General features: G+C 35.4%; 2 protein-coding genes across 2 annotated transcripts in view; both read right to left on the bottom strand.

Moving 5' to 3' along the window:
* Nucleotides 1-8,282, bottom strand: part of LOC109101229 (sodium/potassium/calcium exchanger 3-like) — a 68,654-nt gene extending 60,372 nt beyond the window's left edge. Inside the window, exon 1 of the mRNA XM_042768960.1 lies at nucleotides 7,740-8,282. Within this exon, the coding sequence (XP_042624894.1) occupies nucleotides 7,740-7,914 (175 nt within the window). The 5' untranslated portion in view covers nucleotides 7,915-8,282. The remainder of the gene's footprint in view (nucleotides 1-7,739) is intronic.
* Nucleotides 8,283-25,026: 16,744 nt separating this feature from the next.
* Nucleotides 25,027-26,394, bottom strand: LOC109099815 (heme-binding protein 2-like). Its single transcript, XM_019113319.2, has 4 exons — nucleotides 26,234-26,394; nucleotides 26,012-26,138; nucleotides 25,461-25,629; nucleotides 25,027-25,376 (listed from the first exon to the last, which is right to left on the bottom strand). Exons 1-4 carry the CDS (start codon nucleotides 26,366-26,368, stop codon nucleotides 25,202-25,204), a joined length of 606 nt encoding a protein of 201 aa, XP_018968864.2. The 5' UTR covers nucleotides 26,369-26,394; the 3' UTR covers nucleotides 25,027-25,201.
* Between the last annotated feature and the right edge of the window lie 276 nt (nucleotides 26,395-26,670).

Genomic DNA, 26,670 nt, shown 5'->3' with positions numbered 1-26,670 from the left:
AAAATGGATTCCTGGATTTCTTTAAATCTACCATGGCATTGTCTTTAATACCAATTTGATGCACAGTGCTACCATTGCTATAAAAGCAATCACTGGACAGTATTTTAAGCATGCAGTACAGATCTACACTTAACACTGTAAAAAAAAAAAAAAAAAAGGTACTGGTAATTTTCTGCCAGGACATTATCCATTATCCAATGCAGTAAAGTGCAAAATTCAAAATACAGGTAAAATACCTGTAAAAATCAATACAGAAAATTATTTTATTTTAATACAGTACATTGTGCCCTATTTTATGGAATTATTATTATTATTATTATTATTATTTGAGAGCAAGAATGGATCATTATGAATGGATAGATCATGTTTACATCATTTGAACATGATGATGAAGATTTGGATGATTTCTTTCTCTCTATGAACTTATTAATTAAAGTTTAGAGTGCATTTATCTAATCCTGCCAATCACAACACCAGTACGATATAAACAACTGCTGACCACACACCTGCGATAATGCTTCTGCCATCTTTACATCACTTCAACTCCACCTTTATTTCTATTATTTCGCGTTATATGTTTAGTAATCAAACAGTCCAGCTCAAGAGCCCAACACGGACATCTTGTTCAGGGTTTATGTAAACTTCTGTAAACAGCTCCGCATAGTCAATAACAATGTACTGTAACTTCTTCATTCTGATGCTGTAATATACATTTGCCATAAATGGATACTTTTGGATATGTAAGGCACACTTAATGTTGGAATTTCATTAAATCAGACTTGAAAGCACCCATAAACTCACTGTGCCTTCAAAACAATCCAACCAAGGTGTGTAGACCATAAAGGTTTCCCAAAAAGTAAAATACTAGGGGTGCACGATAAATATCGGCCGATAATTAATGCGCATCTTGTCAGTAAAGCCGGTTCTGTAATCAGCGGTAAATTCCATCAGGTGCGTGATTTCACATAGCGAATCTGTTACTACACAGAGCCGTTGTTAACTGACAAGCTGCGCAAATCCATGTTCATTATCAGCGTGGATTTGAACAGCAAATGTATATTACAGCATCAGAATGAAGAAGTTACAGGACATTGTTATTGACTATGCGGAGCTGTTTACAGAAGTTTACATAAAACCTGAACAAGATGTCCGTGTTGGGCTCTTGCGCTGGACTGTTTGATGAAAAATGTCTGCACACTCCACCTAAAATCATATGCAAGATTTCAAGTATATTTAATTAGACTCAAAAATATCAAACCAGGTGGCATCTGCAAACCAATGATGTTAGAGTATTTCCATAGTGAAGTGAGATTGTGCTATCTTTCTTTACAAATAAATGCCACATTTGTTTTGACATTTTGTTATGTAATGAAATGGCATTCACACATTTTTAACTGTGGCTTGCATGTGCAAATACTCTTGAGGTTACTGTGTATATTGTTTACTTTATTGGTCCTCTACAAAACATCTGTATGATAGTTTTGATTTTGCACAATATTAATGGACAAGAATCTCTGCATGATGTAAACAGACTACTGAGAAATAACAGGAACTAAAATTTGCATTTATATCATGTTAAAAATGATAAAAAAAAAGATATTTTAGCCTTCAAAATATGTGCAGTGCCTCTTTAAGCTTGAAATATTCAATTTACTGAGTCTCCTGCAGTACATTTAGACTGAGATGATGTTGAGATGATGAGATGATTTTTGTAATCAGTGTTTGAACGGGAAGCTTAATTGCCAACTGTGATGAACTGAAAGATGAGCCATTATTTGCTCTTCACACTTGATCAAATGACTGGATGATTTTTATTCATTGTGAATACATCTCAGAAATTCTGCAGAAACGACAGCCTGTGCTACGTATATGTAGTGCCGGGACTCTGCTTTAACATGTAAAGCCATGTTTCAAACAAAATTGTAAATGATTAGCTGTCAAAGGCATGTAGAGAGAGGCTGGTTTGGTGTGTAAGCATGGCTTTTAAAGGTAATGGTGCCCCAGACAACAACATCACTGGTTCCATTCATCAGCTCAAGTGAAAGCTTAACCACAGAGTCAGTATATTTTAAAGCTGACGGAAAATTTTGTTATCACAATGACCATAGCAAGATATTCCCCTACTGAAAAATGACATTAACATGCTGTTAATTCTAACTAATTTACCATTTGGTAACCTCCAGAAGTCTTTAGGAATCCAATCATTAAAAATTCAATTCTGGCCAATTTTTTTTTTTTTTTCATTGCTTTAAAACTATTAAATTATGATATTAAAAAATGTATTCTACACTACAAAACAAGCAAATTGTGAAAAAATAAAAATAAAATAGAAATACAAAAAGACAATTGTTTTGTGAGGCAAATTAAAGTTGTGGTTCTCAAATGATTTTCAAATAAAGTGCAGTACAGTCTGTTTGTTAAAAAAGTCTTAATAAATAATGTAATAAAGTCCTAATAAAGCCATTATAAGACAATGCCCAACAAATATTGCTTATATTTTTGTTGCAATTTTTGTTGAAAATAGTGCTACAGTAGATGATGGGAAAAGTAAACTAAGACTCAAAAAATAATTGAAAAGGAGCATCCAAAATTAAATATCTGATACCAGATGATAAATGTGTCCATTACTGACTAAAAACCTCATGATAACCGATATGGTCTTTATATCCCTTGAAGACTTTACACCTCTGTTTCAGTGACACCTAATAACCTGTGCATGGGCTTCAATGGCCACAGATCTGTAACCTGAACACTGTTAGGCCTCTGACATTTCACACATATTCTGAGAGAGAGAGAGAGACAGAGAGAGAGAGAAGAACAACAAGTAGTAACCCTACATAGAAAGCTATGCAAAAATCAATTAAGCAGCTAGGTCACCTATAATATGGAGACATTATCTACACTACATTTTGGACATTTTGAGACAATACAGCACTGGCTTGATAGGGTAACTTAAAAGTGCAATTGAGCTCTGATTCACAGATGAAAAGGAGAAAGGACAAAGAGATGACCTTCTGAGGAAAGATCAGTGATACAGCACTGTTTCAAACTGAAGCCCTACAGTTTATATACATGCAAAGACACATGTGGCAGTCTATTGTGCCACAATGACTTTCACATAAATCAGTCATTCTGCTGAGAACCAGTCCATAGTTCCATAGTTCCATGTTCACAAGTGACAAAAGGACTGAAGATTCAGTAATGTGAATCAGTACCAAGGACATGAAAAATGAAATCATCTAAAATACTGAGGCTGAAATATTGAAATACTTTAATATTGAGGTGACTATATGTTGTTCTATTGTTTTACAATTTATACCCTAACACATTTTTTTTTTTTTGTCAAATATTTTACTTTTGCTGCCTTTCTTTTAAAAATAAAATGGCAAAAATACCAATAAATAAAGTAGATAAAGGTTTTGGTTTGATAAATATATCCGTAGAAAAACCAGCATAAATTAATAAGGGCTCACAAACATTACACAACAGCCAGAAACTGAGACTGCAACTGAGGAAAACCATTGATCTTAAAGACATCAGGTATATCCAGTGCTGTGCATTTCTTAAACCTAGAGAATGAGTTGCGAAATTTGAGCCGAAACATACCAAACCACTTTCTAGCATTGTCCAAAATAATCCAAGACAATAGGAAGATCTAACACATTGTCCATGTTTCTTTTTTTTCACCCTTTCTTTCTCTGTCCATCTTCCAGATGAGAGCAAGCCATGCATGAACATGAGGTACCTGGGAGCTCAAAAGGAACATTATTTGTTGTCAAATACCTCATTTGGGTGGGATTAGTTTCTTTGAGAAAGAAGAGTATGTTTTTCAAACACAACCTTAGTAAAAACATGCCACTCTACTTTTTCTAGCTCTAACTAGAACTAGATATCAATATCAATTTTTTTTTTTTTTTTACATTTATTATTAAAAATCATTAATTATATGATATTTGTCTAATATCGTATCTAGAGCTATATCACTACCTGGCGCATCTTCATTATGGATTTAGACTTTCTCTGCGTAAAATGACAGAAATACAAAAAAACTACAGAGATCCAAATTCAATCTGAAACAGTACATGACATCACAGATGTCCTGTTAATAACTTGACTCAAGCCGTTTGAAAAACAAATCCTTTCCAAATAGTGCAAAAGAGAGATAAGGGTAGTGAGAAACACAGAGCGACAGAGAGAGAAAATGGGGGACACGAGAAATGATGAAAAGAAAGGACAAATCAATCAATCAATAAATAAATAACTTCAAAAAACAACAAAGAAGCTCAGAGGCCCGACTTGCTGGCCCACATGCAGGCAGCATGTCTGTCAGAGCCAGTCAGCAACTGATAGAGCAGTCACTTCATATCAGCGTCTGCTGGCTGGCAGATTCTCGGCATAGCTCTCCCTGCCTTCATCATTCTCTATTCCTTCCTCCAAATCTAATTCTTCACTCTCTCCACTTCTCTTCATTTGCTTTCCCTTCTGGCATTTGCAAAAGAGCAGCTTTCTATATATTAAACCACTGTATATGTAAATGAAATACTCTATACGTTACATCCAAAAGCTTTAATGTACAAAGTTGTTGAAATTAAGTTATACAACAAAATTATCTACAAATACGGTGCATAATAAACGCATAATAAACATGCAGAGCATACAATTTTTTTTTTTTTTTTTTGTATGATGTCAGGGTACTACGACACTGAACACTGAATGGGTTTTAGAGAGATACATTTAATATTAAGATTATTATGAAGAGTCATTATTTTTGTGCTGAGTTGCAAAGATACGAACAGCCAGAGTGACTACCACATCGTCCTGGCTCAAGTTAGTGGCGCACATAATGTTATAATCTACATAGATGATTTTGAGTGATCCCTGTGTCAGTTAACAATAATCTATGTTCAGTACTAATGAATTCCTTCAGTGCTCGTGAATCAGTGGGTAAACCACAGGCTTACTACAATCCATGTATTATGGATCAGAACACAAACTTTACCAGCACTGCAGGGGAAAACTGCCTTGCAACAGATCAGTCTATTATTAAAGACAGAAGTTCAGAGCAAACCACTCAATGCATCAATACCACAATCATGTTAACACTAACAAGATTATAATTTTAATAGAAAATGGGTCAATAAATAAAGGTGAAATTAAACAGTTAAAAGTGTGAGTATGACTGATTTCTAAAACAGCTTGTAGTGTGAGTATGATTCTCTAAAATAATAATAAACAAAAGTTTAGTGACATGTGGCCAAGTATGGTGACCCATGCTCAGCATTTGGGTTCTGCATTTAACCCATTCAAGTGCACACAAACACCCAGAGCAGTGGGCAGCCAAGTTACAAGTCACACTCTCTAACCATTAGGCCACGACTGTATGATTCTCTGTAATGGTTTATATTGTGAATATTGCTCTTTAATATAGTTAACAGTCATAAGTACAGTACAGTCATAAGTACACCTCTCTAATATGGTTAACAGTACAGTACAGCTGTCCAGGGGTGCGTTTTCCAAAAGCATTGTTAGCCAACTATGGTCACAAGTTCCGTTGTTACCAACATGGTCCAACGATTTGGTGTTTCCTGAAACCATAGTTCAAACGATTCGCAAACAGCGACGCACACTTACATGGTTGGAACATGCAATACAATCTATATATTCCATTTTATCTAAATATAAATGCATTTTAATCTATGTATTTTTGCGCGTCCTCTAAAAGTGCAGTTTTTGAAGGGTTCAATACAGCAGCATTTTAGAGATGTCTAATCGGTTAAATAACAGAAGTTATTCCTCCACCACCACATTCGTGTGACGTCATTAACAATGGCCCTAAGTTGTTGAACTAATGTGGTTCAAACAATAGAGATATGACTGTGTTCAGGAAACAGTCGTGACTAGCTAGTCTGTTTCTACAACGATGCATCGTACTACGGTGGTTAATCAGCGAATAACGCACCCCTGAACAGTTAATTGTAGAGTATGAATCACTTAAATGTTTAACAGTACCTAAAATTGATTAGACTGCTATAGTATGGTTCTCCGAAACAGTTAATTTTGTGAGTATGGTTCTTTAAAATAGTTAACAGTCATAAGTACACCACCTTATAATGGTTAATAGTGTGAGTACGGCTGTCTATAACGGTTATTTGTAGAGTTCACTTAAAAAGTTCTCTAGTGTTATTACAGTTAATATTGTAAATATGGTTCTTTAATATAGTTAACAGTTTTAAGTAAAGTGGTTAATATTAAAATGGTTAATAGTGTGAGAATGGCTGTTAATGTGGTTAACAGTTTGAGTACAGTGCTCTACAACAGTTAATTGTAGAGTATGTTTCACTTAAATGGTTAAGTTCTCTAGTGCTATTACAGTTCTCCGAAGCAGTTAATATTGTAAGTATGTTTCTTTAATAAAGTTTACAATAACTTTACATCTCTAAAACGGTTAATAGGGTATGTTAATATGGTTAACATTTTGAGTACAGTTCTCTAATACATTTAAGGGTGTTAGTACAGTTCTCCTCGACATGGTTAACATTGTGAATGGTTCTTTATAGTAATTATAATAGTTAATAGTCTTAAGTACGACTTGTGTAAAACAGTTGTGAGCAGGGTTGTCTAACGGTTAATTTGGTTTACAGTTTTAGCAGTTACATTTTGCACTCACGCGCTGAATGAAAGCACATTCACTCTCTGACAGCAGATGGCTAAACTGTAGAAAATGCAGCTGTTACCCTGGAAACCCCATAAATAAAGCAGCTGCGCTACTTTCTAAAACTTATTTAAATAGATTTAAATAGCCATTCAGATTTGTGAATTTGCTATGGTGTTCATCACAGCGCCAAATACTTAAATATTAAGACTTAATAGGCTATTCATTTTCAAACTTATTTTACGTTTTAATCTGGACTACAACATGCCCTAGATATTGTTTGAAAGTGTTTTGATTCTTTAGTGTTCGTTCACACTTTACATTAGGGCTTCATTAGTTAACATTAGTTAATTCATTAGTTAACATAACCTGCCAATGAAAAATTCTTCTGAACATTCATTAATCTTAGGTATTCCTATATTTAATAACACACTGTTAAAATCGAAAGTTGCAACTGTGTTATTTAATGAGCTAACATGAACTAAGACTTGTATTTTTTTAACAAAGATTAATAACTTCTGTAGCAAATGTAGCTATTGCTCATTGTGAATGTTAATGCATTAACTAAGGTTAACTAATGAGGTCTTATTGTAAAGTGATACCTATTAGTCTTTATAGTTCTTTTGCACTTTAATCTGTGTAAAACGATTAACTTTATATATTTTTTTGTATTGTTTTATTGTATTTAAATATTCAGTTATTTCTGTTATAAGAAAAAAAGTTAATAAACCTGTTATACTGTATTATGACCACTGTTTTAAAACGTATATTTCAATATACCGTGATAAAAGCATTAGCAATTAATCGCAACATGAAAAATGCGGTGAGTGAATGTGACTCTTTAAGCAGTTTAAACATGATTATCTAACAGCTGTGTAATTCTGTAAACTTTAAACGTTTTAAAGAACCATGTTATTGAATAGTTCCGATTGTGATTCTGCATGTTTCCCTTTGACTCAGTGCAGTAATGCGAGTACGGTTCTCTAACAGTTTAGAGTGCCGAGTATGATTCTCCCGTAAAACTTTCCATTACCCCCCTCCGCCTTCTCAAACACACATTCCTGACAAATCCTTAACCGAAACTCACCGGAATTCTCGGCCAAACTGGACAAGCATGACACCGCCAACAGCAGCAGCCCCAAGAAGCACATCTGTCCCCCGAACAACTCCTTGCGCCTTTTCCTCCGCGCTTTGATCTTCTTCTGCTGGAGCATCACTTGCAGCGGTCGAGTCCACACGCGAACGCACGCGTCCCCATCCATCACCACAGTTCAACACAGCTACAAATGTCACAAATACAAGCAGATATGGTGCGACTGAGCGTTTTAAGCCGAAAGATTAAACGCCGAACGACTCAAGTGTGTTTGCTGCGTTGACGTGAATATTCCACCTATATGACCTCAAATTGTAACGTGGGGAAATAAAGATGCTGCGCGCGCCCCATGGATGTTCGCCCCAGTTCTCACAGGACACAAACTGCTGCTGCTGAGAGATTGAGGATGTAGAGGAGGAGAGAGCGCGAGAGGGAGGGCTGAAATTAAGGAAGTGAACGCAGTCGGAGAGAGAGAGAGAGTGAGAGACGGAGAAACTGGAACGCAGCTGTTCGAATGGTTAACTACCTAGGATGAAGTTCATGCACTGAGAGAGAGAGAGAGAGAGAGAGAGAGAGAGAGAGAGAGAGAGAGAGAGAGGTGAGTTGGAATGAGGGGCAGTTGTTGGTGGGTTTATAAGGAGGAACGAGTCTGATTTACCGCAAACAAAACCCTCTGCTCATCGTCACCCTCTATTGGTAGCATTTTCCTGGTTAATTACTGATACATGCAATAAGACATATGCTCAATTTCTGTCAAACTAAAATGATTAAAAAATGTTATTTCATTGACACAAAGTAAATTTAAGCCACATACAGTAGCATACATTCAGACATGAATTCAGTTAGCTATGTAATGAAGTTCATTTTCACCCAAAAGGTTGAACTGTGCTCATAGGACACGGCTATTCTTCATACTGTAAATGTCAGGTTGGGGCAAGTTGTCACATTTTTTCATTGGTCATTTTTGATTCAAATGTTATACAATTTAGTAATAACGGCATAATCAATATCAGTGGAAATTTGTAATACATCTTTTTCTAGCCCAAACACACACACACAACAGAAGTTATATGACGAAATATTATATAAATAATGAAATATTCACTGCAAAAGGTGTCATATCCTGCTTCAGTCTCCCCTATATCTTTTTGAACTATCTCACCAGATAGAGAGTCATAGAAGTTCCATGCACCTGATCAGTTTTTTTTCTTCATCATGCACCATAATACTTGCTTGCTGAGTTTGTTTCAAAACCACACAGCTGCAGATCTTGTAGCTATTGCTTTTTAAATACTTTTACAGGTTCAAATATCAGAAATATTTTTTCCCCTCCCTGAAATATGTTTGACACTGCAGGAATAGAGATGCTTGGTGCTCTGTGTTCCCTTCATCAAATACTGAGCACTGTTCCAGCCAGTCCTGTGTCAGCAGCTGGGTCGGCTCCCACTGACCGTATGGCTTGCGTGCCTAATTCCACTGCTAGGACAACAATGCACTTTTTATGGAGAGAAGCAAAGAGTGGGCGATGAGCCTGTTGGATTAAACTGGATCGTGTTGCAATGGGCACATACTGACAGATTGAGTATAATCTCTGTCCAGAACCAAAGACTTTAGAGTTTCAGATTCTCCAGTGGGACATGCTGAATGATGAGTTAGCTGTTGAAGTGTTTTTTTTTAGTCTGCTTGCATCAGCAAAGAGGCTTGAGTCAGATAGACGGAATGTAAAAATATTGTTTGGTTAATTTACCTAACATTTACACAGGATGGTGGTGGATTAAAACAAGTTAGTGTAACCTATTAAACCACTGTTTACCCAGCCCGTGTGACATTGGTCCTTTTCTAGCCCCCCTTCTGCTTTCATCTATAGCTTGTGATCTGTGCTTCACCTGTTTCTCTCGCCCTCTCTCTTTCTCTTTGCTATGGATCTGTGTGTAATTCACTTTGTCTTTTGATGTGCTATTAGCCTCACATTGTCTTGATGTTCCATATCCATCTGTGTAGTAATTGTTTACCAATAAAAGATTTTTTCCACGCCTTTGATCACCACGGTCGGTTCTTTAATATGCATATAAAAAGGTCTGAATGCAGCAGGCAGAATCACTATGTAAATATCACGTGTTTCATGTGGAACGTTAGATGCCTTAGGTGGATTTCCATAATGACATGAGTGACTCACCATGATACGTTTAAGTCATCTGCTCTTGTTAACCTGACTATAATGTCTTTGGTGAAAAACCACTTGATCAATGCTCGTACACTTGATTTTTTTTAACCCATTTGTGCACAAATTTTTCTAAATGGTTTTATGCATGTAGTCATGTTAATAGTGTCCTACGTGAACATGTTCTACATTTATTTTCCCCAGGTTGTATTTTTTTTTTTTCTTGAAAATCGTATTTGAATGTGTGGCAACTATAGTTGCCAGTTGTAAAATATGTTGTATGCACCCCTTCAATGCCAAATTTGAATAGGATGAGAGCATTTGGCATCTAACTCAAAATAACTGCTTTCAACAGATCAATCTTTATTCATAAACAAATTTATTATGCATACAAGTCGAAGAACATTCGATGCAAACCCCAAAAAAGTTCTAGCTTATAATCTCTTGAATATGAAAACACAACAAATCCATTTGTCTTAAAGTGGTGGAACATAGTGCAGAGCAAAGTGCAGCCATTAAATTGCCCCAACAGGGTATTGTGCATCAAAAATTTAAATGTCTAAAATATAAAATATCTTTATAATAAAAAGGTATACCTGAAAGAAAATTACACATTTAACTGTTTGGTTACCAACATTGTGAAAAATATCTTCTTTTGTGCTCAACAGAAGAAAGAATCTCATAGGTTTGCAACTTGAGGGTGACTAAATGATGACACGGTTTCCATTTTTGGGTGTTCTCTTACATAAGCAGTTTTAGTATAAGTAGCCTATAAGTAGCCTACAAAGAGTACTGCAGTGAAGGTACAATAGTTTTATAAATTTACATAAATTTGTTTACTATACTTTGTGATGTAAATATGTAAAATATCTCTATCTATATATTTTATGAATAGGCACATATTGATTAGGTCAAATGGATTAACCTTAAAAAAAATTCCTTGATATCCATGAAATGAATTATATTCTTTTTAAAATATATGATTATTTAAATAATCATCATGTGTAGGCTACAACCATGTTTGTTTTTTTTTTTTATTAACTTAGTATTGAAAATGCAGATATTTTCATTCTTAGAGGTGTTAGTTAAATTAAAATAAATAAAAATATATATAGAATGAAGAAAATATTACATCTATATAATAAATAAGGGTATACCTGTAAAAAAAAAATACACATTTTTAAGGCCCATAGTATTCAACGGCTGAATATAGTAGGTGATTTCATATAATAATGTAAATGTAAACTCATTACTTGTCTGAATTTCAACATTATGATGGAATGATAAGCTACTAGTCATAATAAGAATTAGGGTCCTTGACCAATTAGAATGAAGCACATCAAAACTGGATGAAGGGGCCTCAATATTTTGCTCCTTCAAGACATAATGTCATAAAAGGGAGAAAAAGGTAATCTACAGCAATTAATTCCACGCGTTAGCTCTTTATCTTTCGATTCTTCCTTTTGTGTGACTGACGGAAATTTTTAAACTGCTGCTGTCACTTGAAAACTGGAAATTCCCACCACCCATGGCAAAAGCAGACACATAAGAGGGGCAGTAGAGCTGTGGAAAGATAGCTCTCTAATCTCCTCCTTTTGACAGTTTAATTTGTTCCTGGAAGTATAGGGGTAGGAACTTGACAGCCTTATGAGACAGGAAGGAAGTGAATACCTTTTTTTTCTTTCTGAAATCCTTTATTTGGTTGTTTGCTTGCATGTCATTGAGAAATAAAACATGCATAACATCTAGAAAAAATACTTACAAAAGGAAAATGGCAACTATAAACTGCGGCAACTATAGTTGCCGGTGGACTTAAATGGGTTAATGCTATGGACTATACCAGATTCACAAATATTAGATTGGCATTTATTCTGCTCTTTCATGTTGCCAAGTCACAGATTTGGTCAGTTTCTTGTTACTTAGAGGAATATTTCACCCAGAAGTGAAAATTTGCTGAAATGTACTCTCAGGCCCTCAGGCCATCCAAAGTGTAAATGCAGATGTAGATGAGTTTGTTTCTTCAGCGGAACAGATTTGGAGAAGTTTTACATTGCATCACTTGCTCACCAATAGATCATGTGCAGTGATTGGGTGCCATCAGAATGAGAGTTTAAACAGCTGATAAAAACATCACAATAATCCAAAAGTAATCAACACAACCAGTCCATCAGTCAATGTCTTGTGAAGTGAAAAGCTGTGTGTTTGTAATAGACAAATCCATCATTAAGGCAAATTTAACTTTAAACTTGAGAAAGCAATATTGTGGATTGAGGAGAGAAGCTGAAAACATCTTGAGGGATTTGTTTATACAAACACAATGCTTTTACCAGCTGTTTGGACTCTCATTCTGATGGCACTCATTCACTGCAGAGTATCCATTGATGAGCAAGTGATGTAATGCTAAATTCCTCCAAATCTGTTTTGATGAAGAAATAAACTCATCAAGATCTTGGAAGGCCTAGAGTGAGAAAAAATAATGGATTAATGGAATAAATGGTTAATAGCAGTTTTCCGTTCATTAGTTGGCAAGAAAGAGAATGGGAAGAGAGAAACATTTAAATAAAGTTACAGAGGATATTAAAGTGTGAATATTGTGTGAAATTGAGAGTAACAAAAGAACAAAGTAGGCCTGGTGAAATGAGGTTAAAGCATGAAACAGATCAGTGTAGATGTTCTGTGCAGTGGCTCAAACACTGAAACACATTAATGGCATATCTACAATGTGACAGAAGAATAGAAACAGGACACATAATGATGCAAATGGTTGTGAATGTTGCTTTCTGAATTCTGAAATTGGTAACACAGTCAGGTGACTGATATGAAAGCCTTAAAGTTTTCACACATGCATCCTGTCATTCCATTCCATCCATCTGTTGACATCTCGATTTTCTTTTTAAGTTACTTTAATTTAGTAGAAATAAGTACTTTAATTATACAAACTGGCTAGCATTTTCAATGACAATCCTGAATGTTTTATCCCTTCCCAAAACTTTTTTATTTTCTCTCCATCTCTGTCTTCATAGTCAGATGGTAACATCTGCTATAAATTAAGGAAAGAATTTATCTTTTTTGACAATGAATATATATTGTATTTCTGGATGTACTTTTATTTTGAAAAGGAGAAGAGGTTTAAGAAAATAAAGTTGGAGAAAAAGTAATAAAAAGAAGAGCTCGTCAGTGTCCGTGAATGTTACCACAGAAAAATCTTCCTTTACTATCACACACAACTTTTACACTATTAAAAAAAATCAAGTATATTGCTAGCTTGATCTATATTTCACATACTGTACTCACCTGACAACAAACACAACAATAAATTCATTTAATTAAAATGTGTTTTAGCAATGATTTCTTCTTCTTCTTGGATCTAATTGTAATAAATATAATTTATTAATATATTTTGTTGTTGTTGTCATTGCAGAGCTAATATTAATATGATTATATCGAGTGGTCTTCCACATATATACAGACGTCCTTCAGCACTGAGTGAAGCTGTGGCACAGGAAGTGTGTTTACTAGGATGAAAGAGATCTGGTTGAAAAGGTACCACACATGATTGATCAAAACCAAAGTGAAATACTTGAATTTAGAGGCTCCAAAGGCATAATTTAGAGAAAGTCTGAATTTAAAATTATTTTGCATACACAATTGCAAACAAAGAGATGATTATTAACGTACTCCTCTAGCTGGGTCAGTAAATTTCCAATTTGTATGGCACCTTGCTTTCTTCTGCTGGATATAAACACACTCAAGCAAAGGCTTTGACTGAGAGCAGGACATTTTACTCAAGGACACAGAGAGGTGCTCTGATTCGCAGTCATGGACACAGAAAAAATGTTCATAGATACTGATTAGCAATTTATTTTAATGGACGATACTCTATTCTCACTTCTCTTAGATATATTACAATTCCACCCAGGCGCGCTGGAAGCTGTTTCATGCGGGGGGGGCTGAGGGCTGGGTTGGAAAATATGTGACGTCATTATGTTGTGACTGACGACATGAAATTTCTCTACTAGTCTTCTCCCCTGGCGTGATTGTTTACTGTTTTATACCACAAAAATTGTACTTGATGTACTTGTACTTTGATGTTTAATAAAAATAAAATAATAAAAAAATAATTAAAAAAAAAAATCTCTGTACTGTTTTAGGCTATGTGTTGTAGCCATTAAAGAAAACATATTTTGGTTTCATATTTGTTTTCAAATATTATAGGCTAATGTCATTTTTTTATTTATTTAATCAATGTTTATTATGAAAGTGAGCATGCAGCATGAGAAAGATATGATACATCATGCGCAATAGCCCTATGAGACATGGAGTGGGTAAGACATGATTTTGACCACTTTATTGAGTTTTGTTTCGTAGAAAGACTCTGTTTAAAAAAGATTTTCGTTTTTGTATAAATTGTATCTTAATTTTTGCCACTATATCTTAATCCCACACCATTGCCTGTATTTAATAAACAAGCAAATATATTAGCAGTCTGCTAGCCTAGGTTAGTCTTTTATCAACGAAATATTAAAACAATAAATCAATATCTTATACACTATACACTAAACCCAAATCAAACACATTGTTATGTCTGGTCCTTTTTTTTTTTTTTTTTTGTTTTTTGTTTTTTTTTTTTTGTTTTTGTTTTTTCAAGTTTTTAAGTACAATATTAGGTTAGTCCACAGCCCCCACCAGGGGGGTGCTGATGCTATGACGGGGGGGGCTGCAGCCCCCTCACCAGCCATTGATTCCACCAACTAAATTCCACCATCTAACAATGTTTCCAATTCATTTGTTTATCTCAAATAAATGCAAAGATTATGGGGGAATCGAACAACTGTGTGAAAACTAAACAAGCTAATTCAGCAAACTTCCTCCTTGATGTTCACTCTTCTAACGTTTTTCTTTTGACATTTAAAAGAACAAATACTTCAAATCAATTTTATTGATTTTTCACTATGATGTCCCCAGAAAGTGTCCATTTCTGTTTATCTTTGATGTTGTTTGATGGCCCATCCTTTGATATAACCAGTTACAGAATGCTTCATCAGTGTCTTTACAATTCACATTACAAAATAAGCTTACACTTGTTATACATCACAATCACAGTCATCTTAAATTCTATCTCAAAGTTAATAGCAGATGTTTCTCTTTGAGAAAGATGAAAGTTGCCTGCATAGGTTTCAGGAAGCACTACCTCTGATCTGATGCCCAGTGGAGGAATTGACTGGTGGTTCATGAAAGAAAACTGGAGCAGTGACTCAAACTAACATTCAGCTTAACTGCTATGCATCTTTTCTTTTACATTCAAAATTATTACACAAAAGACGTTTACGTTTATTACGCAAAAATCTCAAATGCCAGACTTATGGCATAGCACAATATGGAACATCCACCAACCAATAAAATATAACAACAACCATGTTGATCAAAAACAAGAGGCAAACACAGGGGTATACATATACATGGTTAATGAGGAACTTACTAGACCAGGGGACTAGGACAGAACCAGGTGTGCACAGCTGAGGACAAGGTATGCAATATTATCATGACTGAGAAGGAATCAACAAAGAAGGTATACAATACCTGGAGAAACCTACCGTATTTTTCGGACTATAAGTCGCACCTAAGTATAAGTCGCATCAGTCCAAAAATATGTCATGACGAGGAAAAAAACATATATAAGTCGCACTGGGCTATAAGTCGCATTTATTTAGAACCAAGAACCAAGAGAAAACATTACCGTCTACAGCCGCGAGAGGGCGCTCTATGCTGCTCAGTGCTCCTGTATATCAGATCGGCTGCATATTTTACCATATTTTACAGTTTGTCATCTGCAGAATAGGATTTTCTTTTGGGGGCATTTTGTTTGCATTCACTCTTTCTCAGTTGTCTTTAAGTTAATATTTCAGTTAACAGTTTTCAGTTGTTTTCAGTTAATGTTTTCAGGGGTATGCCACAGGAGCACTGAGCAGCATAGAGCGCCCTCTCGCGGCTGTAGACGGTAATGTGTTCTCTTGGTTCATTTCTCTTGGTTCATGTCAAATTAATTTTGATAAATAAGTCGCACCTGACTATAAGTCGCAGGACCAGCCAAACTATGAAAAAAAGTGCGACTTATAGTCCGGAAAATACGGTATACGCAAGCATTCCCATTCATCTCAATGGCAGTTGTTCAGCCATGGATACTTTGGAATGACTGTCAAGGCTTTCTGAGATATAATATCTATAAGCACAACACAAATAACTATTATAAGTGAAAAGTCAAAATAATACAGACAAATATTCTAGCTGCAATAGAGGGGAAATTTTAAATTGTGAATGAAAATGAATCTGAGGAGATCATTCTTAATGAACAGGATTATTGTCCCGCACACACAGCGTTTTCTGCCAGCCTCTATTTCTTCTTTCTTAAAGCTAATCTACTGCAGCTATTTGCACTTGTTCAAAAATTGACACCTTTTGCCTTCCTCCTACTGCGCTGAAATTAGTGAGAGCTGCTTTCTGGGTAGTTGACCTGCGGTTAAAAACATCTCTCTGTAATATGGTGTGATGCTCTCTGGATGCTAAATCCTCCTGGGCTTTGAGGGATTATTCTCTCTTTTTCTCTCTCTGACGCTTTCTCGTTTACTCAGTTCTCCTGTTATCTATAGCACATTCAACCCTCCATTGTCTCATCTCACAAAATTAATTCAAAACTTCCAAGCATTATATATGTATTCCATTTTTCTGTAAATGAACTATAAAAAAACATCCATTCACAGACACACACACAAACAAAGCTTTAGCAATTATCCAGCAATTCACTTCAACGTTTCCAAAATGATCAATATTACCCAATCCAAACTGCTCTTAAAACAGTTCTTCTCTCTGTTAAACTTGAGCTTAATAGCCCTAATCGAGAATCCTTTTTCAGTCCTCTTCATGCCAGTTCAGGCTCACACACTGTCATCTAAATCCTCTCATCATCTGCCAAACCACTTCAAGTTTTCTCTGTCAAGTTTATTTACGATTCTTTTTCTTCGAGAGTGAATTAAAGTATTCTGTTTCTGAAAAAGAACCCTTCTTTTCTTTTAAACAAGTCTCCATTTTCCACCGTCAAGTTATCAATTCCCTCATAACGACAGAGATCTGTAGTGATTACTGTAATTCATGCCTGTCTCCCCAATGGGGGACAAAAGACAACTATCAACACACACATCACTCACAATGTCAGTATTGATGGCCAGTGCTACCAGAGCACTATTATTGAATTAACTTAAGAAAGATAGATAGATAGTTATTTAGATTTAGAAGTTTCTGACCAATAAATGCAAATTCTTTTTAAAACAAAGTAAACACAGCCAAGCTTTAAAGTAAATGCTTAGATTGTTGTGCTGCTAAGAAGTCACACTGTTGTTGTTACATTTCTGTTTTATTACATAAAAGTGTAATAAAAAGAATAGATCTTTTTTTAAAATTATACATGACACTAACTTGGGTTGCAACAGATACACACATACAGATAATGGTTTCGCTGCACACTCTTAATTCATATAGATTCCAACCAGACATTTTATGAGAACATGGACAAATTTACACATTGCAGTTAGCAGATATATTGATTTAAAGAGGAGTATAGTGCACTACTGCCACTGAATTGCTTTTTCAAAACCAACACAGACACTCGTCCACAGGGAACTACACAATCCAGGCTCTATTCTAAGAGTGTCTTATTGTCTTTGGTTTCTCTATATTAGGAAAGGATACATTACCTCTAACCAAAGTCAAGCCAAGGACAGACAGTTGGTGGTAGAGGACTAGCAGAAACAGAAACCAGTATTTGCCTCCCAGACAAGAAACGGATGGTGGGAGAGCTGCCCCTTGACGGCTCTCAATTAGACAGTTCACCTGGAGGAAAGACAAGTAGGACAGACAGATGGAAATAGAAAGGTAAGGGAAATGCACAGGGGTGATGTCACTTGCTAGAATAGAGTAGGTGACCTGTTTCAGGGAAATACAACACTGACCAGCATGTGAAGGTTTCTGTATGGAGCACTGAGAACAAAATCAGTTGCATTACCACATTTTATGATGATAAATCTCTAAAAATACTAAAAAAACTCTTAAGTGAATCATTTTCAATATCTAATGGGCTGATAGTCTCATGTGACTTCTGATTTTTTTTACACACAGACCTGTGCCGTATTGATCTTTAAAGGTGTACATTAATCTATATTTTCATCATTATATCTTGTAGCAGGTACTGTAGAATGAAACACAGATGTGGCCACTTAAACTTTGCCCTAGGTTCAGATAGAGGACAAACAGCCCTGAAGGAGAGGATGCTGGGGAAGAACAAGTCCAGCATAATAAATTACAGTGTGTTATATTGTGCAGCAAGCACTCTGTCTTAAATATAGCACATCAAAAGGATATGATTAATAAATGAAGAGCCTGATGCAGTGTTTCCAAGCTTTTTATCACAATGACAAACACTACAAGAAGTCTCAGTAGCAAACACACATTTTCCTTATTGTTTTTATACTGAGCCAATGATATTTTCCACACATAACTTTATAACTATGCATTATAGAAAGTAATGTGGCAATATTTAATATGTTTATTGAGCCATTTACTTCGTAGGAACTCTAACAGTGACTACAATGTAGGCAAAACTTGACCAGAGTCATCATACATGCTTTTTCATAGCGATCAAGCAAATAAAAAAGCCTTATAATCTAAATTTATGTAGGTATAAATTAATAATAAAATACATATAATTTAATCATAAATAAATGCTAAAATAAACTATACATTAGATTTAGATCTTTTTTTTGCCAGATTAAACTTCCATAATAGCTTTCATCATCATATGATGTTGTAGGAATAAATAATGCTCCATTTATCAAAATAACAATGAATGATGCATGAAAAATATGCAACAGTATTTTTCAGTCTATCACACAAACCAATTTCACATGCTCTTAAAAAACACAAAACACTTACCTAAAAAGAATTCCTGAAATAGTGTTTCTTTGAATGTTTAGTCATATTCATTTAAATTACTATAATTAAATCCTGGAGGACGTAATGAATGACAATCTTAATATGCCTGCTATATTCAATCTGCACAATCTGTTTATGTTTTGCATGTTTGGCTAGCATCATGTTCAAGTCAAACTAAAAGTTCAGACAAACAGAGAGGGATGAACCATTCCATTAGTAACATTTGGGCTGATCTAGTCAGAATTTTCTGAGAATCATTAATCTCTTATTCTGCTACATAAAAAAGTAAGCAGTGAATATGTAATATTGTATTGCCTAATGGTACAATCACATGCTCAAACACACAGCTGAACATGCACACTAATCACATGCATCTGATGTATTTACAATTCATGCAATAGTTCATGCTAACTAATAATCTATCAGTCTATTAGATATTCATATTCAGTCACCAATTATATATGTTCCATCTGCACAGATATGCCACAAAAAATGTATTGACTGCTGTCAGGAGGTGGTTTGAATCATTAGCATGCTCAAAATCTCAAATCCCAGTATTAACCAATCCAATCTATCATAAGACTTTAATAAAAGTGGCACTCTGGAGAGTAGCTTCCACAGCCTCAGCATTACTGTTAGTGATGATGGAGCCAGGTGGGTTACAGGAAGCAGAGTCCAGAGTCTTCTGACATTTGTCCCAAAGCCTCTCTAATCCTCAACCAAGTCACACTATGAGAAAACTCATTATTTGATCCCTGCTGCTGGAAATAACTGTGACCTCACTGTAGGACCTTGCATTATCTGGCAAAAGAAGAAAAAAAATTATGATGATGATTTACAATATTGGCTGCATCTCCAATGATTTCACATATTTACAGTAGGGTATACAGTATGACAAATTATTTGGTCTGTTGTTACATTTTATTAGCACTTTAAAATAAGGTTACATTTATTAACATTAGTTATTGAATTAGGCACCATGAACAAATGTTGAGGTGCCTTTCTATGTTTGTGCCATTTGAATATCTAAAACTGAATTCTAGTCCTTAAAAACATGCATGAAATTTGTTAGAAACTCAAAATACAAGCCATGCACCAGTGCATCAGTACAATATAATAAAATGCAATTTCCCTTTAATAAATCCACTGTAAATTGGTAGTGGATTTTTCACCCTGGTCTCTACAGTCCAACCAATCAGAAGGACAAGCAAAGCCGGGTGCTGATAAATCCAAGGAATACCTCTCTTCCACCACTGCCACTTTTCTCTACACACCAAACCTGACTGGACAAGTAGAGGCCCTGCAGGCAGACAATGAGTTTTTATGTGTTTGGACAGTCCTCTGTCCTCTAAGAAAATCACTGTACTCTGGCATCGCGCTGGGTGGAAAGAAAAAAACAACAACAGAGAGTGTGCAGTCACAAATATAATGTGTTGTCACAGTAAGCACTATTTGTGCACAGGCATACTGATGTGACATTCAAAATGTAAACTCTGCTTAAACAAAAGACAGAAAACAGTCAAATGATCGTGTCTCCAAAAACTGATCAACGTTTAGCTTAGTGTAAGACACTGAAAAGTAACACAGTTCTGAGATGTTCTGCTCTTATAAGTATTCTTTTTTGTAAGTGATCTGGGGTTTTTCAGCTACACACAGATGATGGTGTCAGAATTACAGAATAACAGCCAAACTGATTCAGAATGTCAAGACAAAGAAACTCTATCTATTCTCCAGATGACAAAGAGAGACTCACAGCCTAAAATCACAGGGGATCCATGATTTGTGCAAACAATCTCTTCTAAACCACTTCTAATGCAGGTGATTTCACAGTTTCAAAAGAATTTAAAATCTACAAATATAATAAGTATATTAATACCCACTTGCAATTGAAATGGCAATGTTTCAAATAAGGTTTTAATGAATTATTTTTGGGGTTAAACATATTACTCTCTTGCATACCAGAATTGTATTATTGTAATATATAAAATGGAATAATGACTGTTTCCCCCCATAATATTATACTGTGTTATGATTTGTAATATTTTTTAGCACAATTTTGAATCCAGGATTTTCCATGTGGTTTCAGATCTTTTAAAGACAGAAATAAAATAAAATCACAAATATATACAGGATCATGAATGAAATTTAAAGATGAAATCTTTACAAACTACAATAGAAACTTTGAGAGTATACAATAGTAATGCAAACAAAGCCATAAATGACTATGATGAACAACTAAAGTAGTGTACAGTAAATCAGTCCCTGTGCATCTTTTGTTCAAGCATTCCTGATATTAGGTACCTAATGCATGTGCAGTCTTGGTCAGTCTTGCTTTTCATCTTATACACACTTACAAGGACATATCACTTTTCACAGATATTCGAGAAGGTTTAGCCAATCGTTTTATAGCTACTCTCTGGCTTTGGTCATGACCCGAGAGTATCAAACACTACCAGGAATGTTCTGCAGACAAAATATTTATAATTTAAAGTTATAATTTATTATAATTAAATGTAAACAAAGTCAAAATTTAATTGTGGCTAGGATTTCAAAACTCTTGTGACTAAAACTCAAGTCAAGCAAAGACATAATCCTTAAATTTTAATGAAAGCTGAGTGAATTCTTACGACAAAAAAAAAAAAAAAAAAAAAAAAAAATAGAAAGAAATTCTATAATTCATTACCCTAAACTCACAAACGGGAGAGGCTTCCAAATTTGCTGAGTGATCAAGGTTAGGAGAGGAGACAGAGATGGGGAGAGTTAAACCTGAACCTCAAGAGATCCAAGGGTTGCTATGAGCTCTTCTGTCCCAAATGATGACATCCATTATGCTGCAGGAGCACAACAGACGTAAGAGCACTTCCTCTTAAGCCCTCTTATGGAGGAAGTGTGATACCACTTGCAGGCAAGAACATGTGACCATTTGAACAGTTCACACACTCAGTGTCACAAACATGCTTATTCAATAAATAATAATAATAAGAATAAGAATAAGAATAAGAATAAGAATAAGAATAAGAATAAGAATAATTAAATCACCTTTTTTTTTTTTTTTCTCAGATCATCCAGGATGTAGATCATCATTATTATTATTATTATTATTATTATTATTATTATTATTATTATTATTATTATTATTATTTTGTTCATTGGAACAGATTTTGAGAATGTTAGCATTACATGCTCATCATATAGCAAATAGCTTTTGGCTTCACAAGACATTAACTGATGGACTGGACTTGTATTACTTGTGGATTATTGTATCAGTTGTTTGAACTCATTCTGAAGGCACCCATTCACTGCAGAGGATCAACTGGTGAGCATCTTCTAAAGTAACTAATCTACATCTTCAGCAAATTTTCAGAACTATTCCTTTAAAATTATATAATCCACATTTAAATAAGATTTCAAAGTGTTCTCAGATTTTTTTTGACATCATTGTATTTACATATACTCCATATTCACATGTATATACAGTACATATACTGTATACTCTATATATCACAGTCCAACCATTATGTATTCTGCAGTGACTGTTAAAAAATAATTAGTTGCAAATCCGTTGGGGCCAAACTTTAGTTGAAATTTGCTGCTCTCAGCATCTGAGGTTCAGTGACAGCCATGAGTTTCAGCTCTCTTTGTGGTTTGGTGTCCTCGTGTTTAGCACATCATCAATTATAAAAAGTGTGGGGTAATCATGAGGGATATTTTAATACGTGACAGAGCTCAAAAAAGAAAGAAAGAAAGACAAAACTTGTTCTTGACTAAAACTTGCTGTATTTTTTATCATGTGTTTTGTAAAAAGAAGAAACCAACTCATGGGAGAAACAGAGAGTATTTGACAAGGTGTTTTGGACTTCAAAACAGAGCAAAAGCAGATGGGTGAAAAAACAAATCATGCAACAGATGGACACACATATCACATGGCTGGCATAAGCATGAACATTCTACATGGTTAAAACTCTCTCAAAATGCACAACCGCTCTTGCATTCCTACATTGCCTTATCTGACAGCATAGAGCTCCAGCTATATTCTCAGGAAACTGGCCAGTCTCTGATAAGATTAATTCCCATGAGCCATTCCAAACAGGCTCTTGGCTGGGGCCTCCAAACCAAGAACATCATCCAAAACAGTGCAGATTAAAATTCACAAGCCTGTAAACATATGCTGACATAACCTGCCAAAGTCAGACTGGCTTTTATTGGACCATGGTGGCACATACAAGCCCAGACAGAATTTCGAAATAAAAAATGTGCCGATAAATGAGATAATAAGGCTGGTCCGAGATATCACAACTACACAGTCTCTTAGCTCTTGTGAACATCTCACATCTCCACAAACGCTAACTGAGTATGCACTGATTTCCAAGCATAAAACCTAATATCCGAATAAGCCCCTCACGTTAAATGAACTGCAGAACACAACAGTCCTGAGGCCTGTTGATGAAAATACCACTATATAAGTAAGTAGACACCACAAGTTCTCTATGACTCATACAAACACATCTAGGGTTATTACAGATCTGATTTCATTGAAGCATAATTATGTTTTTGACGAGCACGGCTGGCTTCTTGCTATAGAAATGTAACCATGGAAACTGCGTGAATGTTTGTGGAGGGCATCGAGTGTCCAGCTTTCCATGGTGAGTGCTGAGGCATACTGGGTAGCGGGTTTTATTCTGACATTGCTAGTGAGGAACTGCCCACATGCTCTACTAGCTCAAAGTCCTTTCTAGATACAACAGCATATTTAGCGCTAAAGCAAATGGGTGAGGACATTTTTATGAAAACTGGAAATGTACAAACTGAGTAGACTAATTTAATGCCATATGTAATGTAGAAGAGGTTAGAGAAACATCACGAGTCAATGCTGCCATCTAGTGTCCAATAATGTAACTATGAATCTTAGCATGTGCAATATAGTTATTAAACACAAGAGTGTGTATTTGCTTTCAGTGACCAGTGAGTCAGTGTTTTATCACATTTGGACAATTTTGTGTTTCTTTGTGGCTAAATGAGTCTGACTTGAAAATGAAATGAAAGAGTTTTAACGATTTAAGGTCAGCTAATTGTTTTACTTGCTTTCAATGTTGGAATGCTAACTTCAGTATGCTGTTTAACCAGTCCAAGGAAAATGAGTTTGACAGTTTTCAGAGAGACTACAAAGTTTGCTCTCTCTCTCTCAGGTGAGGTTGCTGGCCCATTTTATGGGAAAATGCAGCCTCATCACATTTCCTGGCTCTGCTAGAGAAGATGCGACTAATTAAACTGACTTCAGATCAGTCACCATGACAAAACGTCTCAGGTGGGCTGACCCAGTTTTCCTCTCAGCTAGTACACAAGAGGGAAACCCTCATCAACAAACAATCACACAAGCATAGTGCTGCAGGCCTATGAATCCAGGTCCATACAACCATGCTGTGAAACAACTCACTATTTTAAGTATTTTAAGGTCACTGAATAAGCACCAAGCTGCAAATGACAAAAACGTTGTCTGAAGTCATATGCTTTCTTACAGATTTGAACTGGAATGACATGTTTCATACCAACTCACAAGCTGGAAGATTCACATTCAACTTCACATTTCTTTAGTGTTTATCACTGAGCATTGTGCTAGTTAAATCAAATAGTTTCATTAACAGCTTAAGGGATGTTCTGGATCACTAGTTAGACCAGTTTAAATGGGTGGAGTTTCTCGTAACATGACCAAAAGCTAATGAGACGCCTGATAACCTAAAATCACATTTTCCCTTTCAGATCATTCCTAAACCTGCTTCTCTTTTGTATTTTGGAAACTTTCTGTATTTTATGTATCAAGTTTCATTTTCTTTTCTATGTCTTAATATTTTTCATCTTCTTATTAGAATGCATTTATTTTACACAGTTTTCAATCATTTAATCAGTCCATAAACGTGGTTGAATTAATTAATGTAAAAGAAGAAATGTAATGGCTTACATTCAATGTATAATAAAAAACAGCAAAAATGTTTTGAATAAAGAGGTCAAAAGTTTTATTGTCAAAGCTATTAGCATAAGATCTCAGTAAAATTCAACTGCATTTTCAGTGTAAACACACCTGAACCTTCAGATGACAGATGTCAGATTCCTAAAAACCAGTTTATAATGCTGTCAAACAACTCCAAAGTGCTTCCACACTTTTATTGCACAAAATGAAACATTAATACATTGTTTAAGATTGAAACACCATGTTATAATATGATATGCAAGGAAATCTTCAATTGACTGGAACTTTAAAGTAAAAAGAGGCTACACCGTAGGAATGAGGAACAGAACTTTCAGGATCTGCAAGTCCTCAGGGTGCACGAACCCAAACTTCATTGTGCCTGTTGATCAAATCCCACGGTGCATCATATCCAGCTGCATCAAATCTGTTTTCAACAAACACCTTTCCTGCAGCCCTGAGGTCCATTCTAAGCTGCTGCACATTCTCTAAGGCATCTTCATCAGATGCCACACCACTAAATGACCTGTAATGACCAGCAAAGAGAGAATGTTTAAATGAGAAAGAGTCAAACAGTATTTGACTGTCATCCTTTCCTACATTAACTAACCTGACGTAGACAGTCCCGCCTAGTATGACTGTTTTTCTGATGGTATTATCGTTGGGCTCAGGGATGTCCACGTCAGACTGAAAGACGGAAATGGACACCTGTTGCTCCCCCATACCATCAGCTTCCTTCACAGAGACCACCACAGGCCTGGTCATAGCAATCTCCTTATCTGACAAGTAAAATTATGATACACTATGATTATAAAATGACATTATGATTACCATGCTGGAATGTTTATAAAACGTCAAATGTGATTTATTCAGCACCATGAGTTTAGTGTAGCAGTAACACTAGTTAACATGAACTAACAATAAACAATACTTTTACAGCATTTATAAATATTAGTTAATGTTAATTTGTACATCTACTAAAACACGGTGAACTATTATGAATAAACAGTCGACAATTTGCATAAACTAACACTATAAAAGGTTAATAAATGCTCAAATAATGTACAGCATTACTTCTAGTTAGTTCATGCTAACTAATGCATTAACTAATGTTAACAAATGAGACCTTATTGTAACGTGTTACCAGTGTAGCTTACTTACTCTCACTGTTTTGCCCTTGATTGAAATAATACAATTTCCAAAAGCCATCTGTTAAATCACTGTTGCTGGTACTCGCAACATCAGTGGTAATCCAATGGCTCACTTCATAGCTGCGCTCCTCAAATCCCTTTATGTATTATTAACACAATGATATAAATATTTAACATAGAATAGACCAAATTTGAAAAAAACCAAATGACAAAACAAAAATCGTCGGCCTACCTCATACTGTTGTACCACAGTGTACACGGGACACTCAATTCCATGACAGAACCAGGGTGCTTCCCAACATTCTGTACTTGGGAAACATACAAGTCCCACCAGGAGACACAGAATGGAAAGAAGAGTCCTCGCCATTGCACTGCAAGATGAAAAATGTTGTCACAGGTTGTTTGTGTATGGTGTTCTCCTCATCATGTAGACACACCCCTCTACACTTCACGGAACTCCCCCTCCCATCGCCACTAAACTACCATCTAGTATGACACTAGGAAAACAATTAACCTGCTACAGTAGAGTATAGGGTTTCTTTCTTCCATGAAACACAAAGGGGAAATGTAAAAGAAGAGCAGATTTTTCCCATGCAATTAAAATGGATAGGGCATGAAAAAGGATATACTATAAACTCCAGAGAAGCATTACAAAGCTCTAAGACATAT

Source organism: Cyprinus carpio, chromosome A13 (assembly GCF_018340385.1).
Source record: "Cyprinus carpio isolate SPL01 chromosome A13, ASM1834038v1, whole genome shotgun sequence".
Classification (NCBI taxonomy): Eukaryota; Metazoa; Chordata; class Actinopteri; order Cypriniformes; family Cyprinidae; genus Cyprinus; species Cyprinus carpio.
The sequence above is the reverse complement of the archived record's forward strand: the minus strand, read 5'-3'. Positions and strand labels throughout refer to the sequence as shown.

Coding starts and splice junctions, on each gene's coding strand:
- LOC109099815 (XM_019113319.2), bottom strand. CDS start 26,368: ATGGCGAGGACTCTTCTTTCCATTCTGTGTCTCCTGGTGGGACTTGTA. Junction 26,139..26,233: donor CTGTGGTACAACAGTATGAG/GTAGGCCGACGA, acceptor TAATACATAAAG/GGATTTGAGGAGCGCAGCTA. Junction 25,377..25,460: donor GGCGGGACTGTCTACGTCAG/GTTAGTTAATGT, acceptor TGGTCATTACAG/GTCATTTAGTGGTGTGGCAT.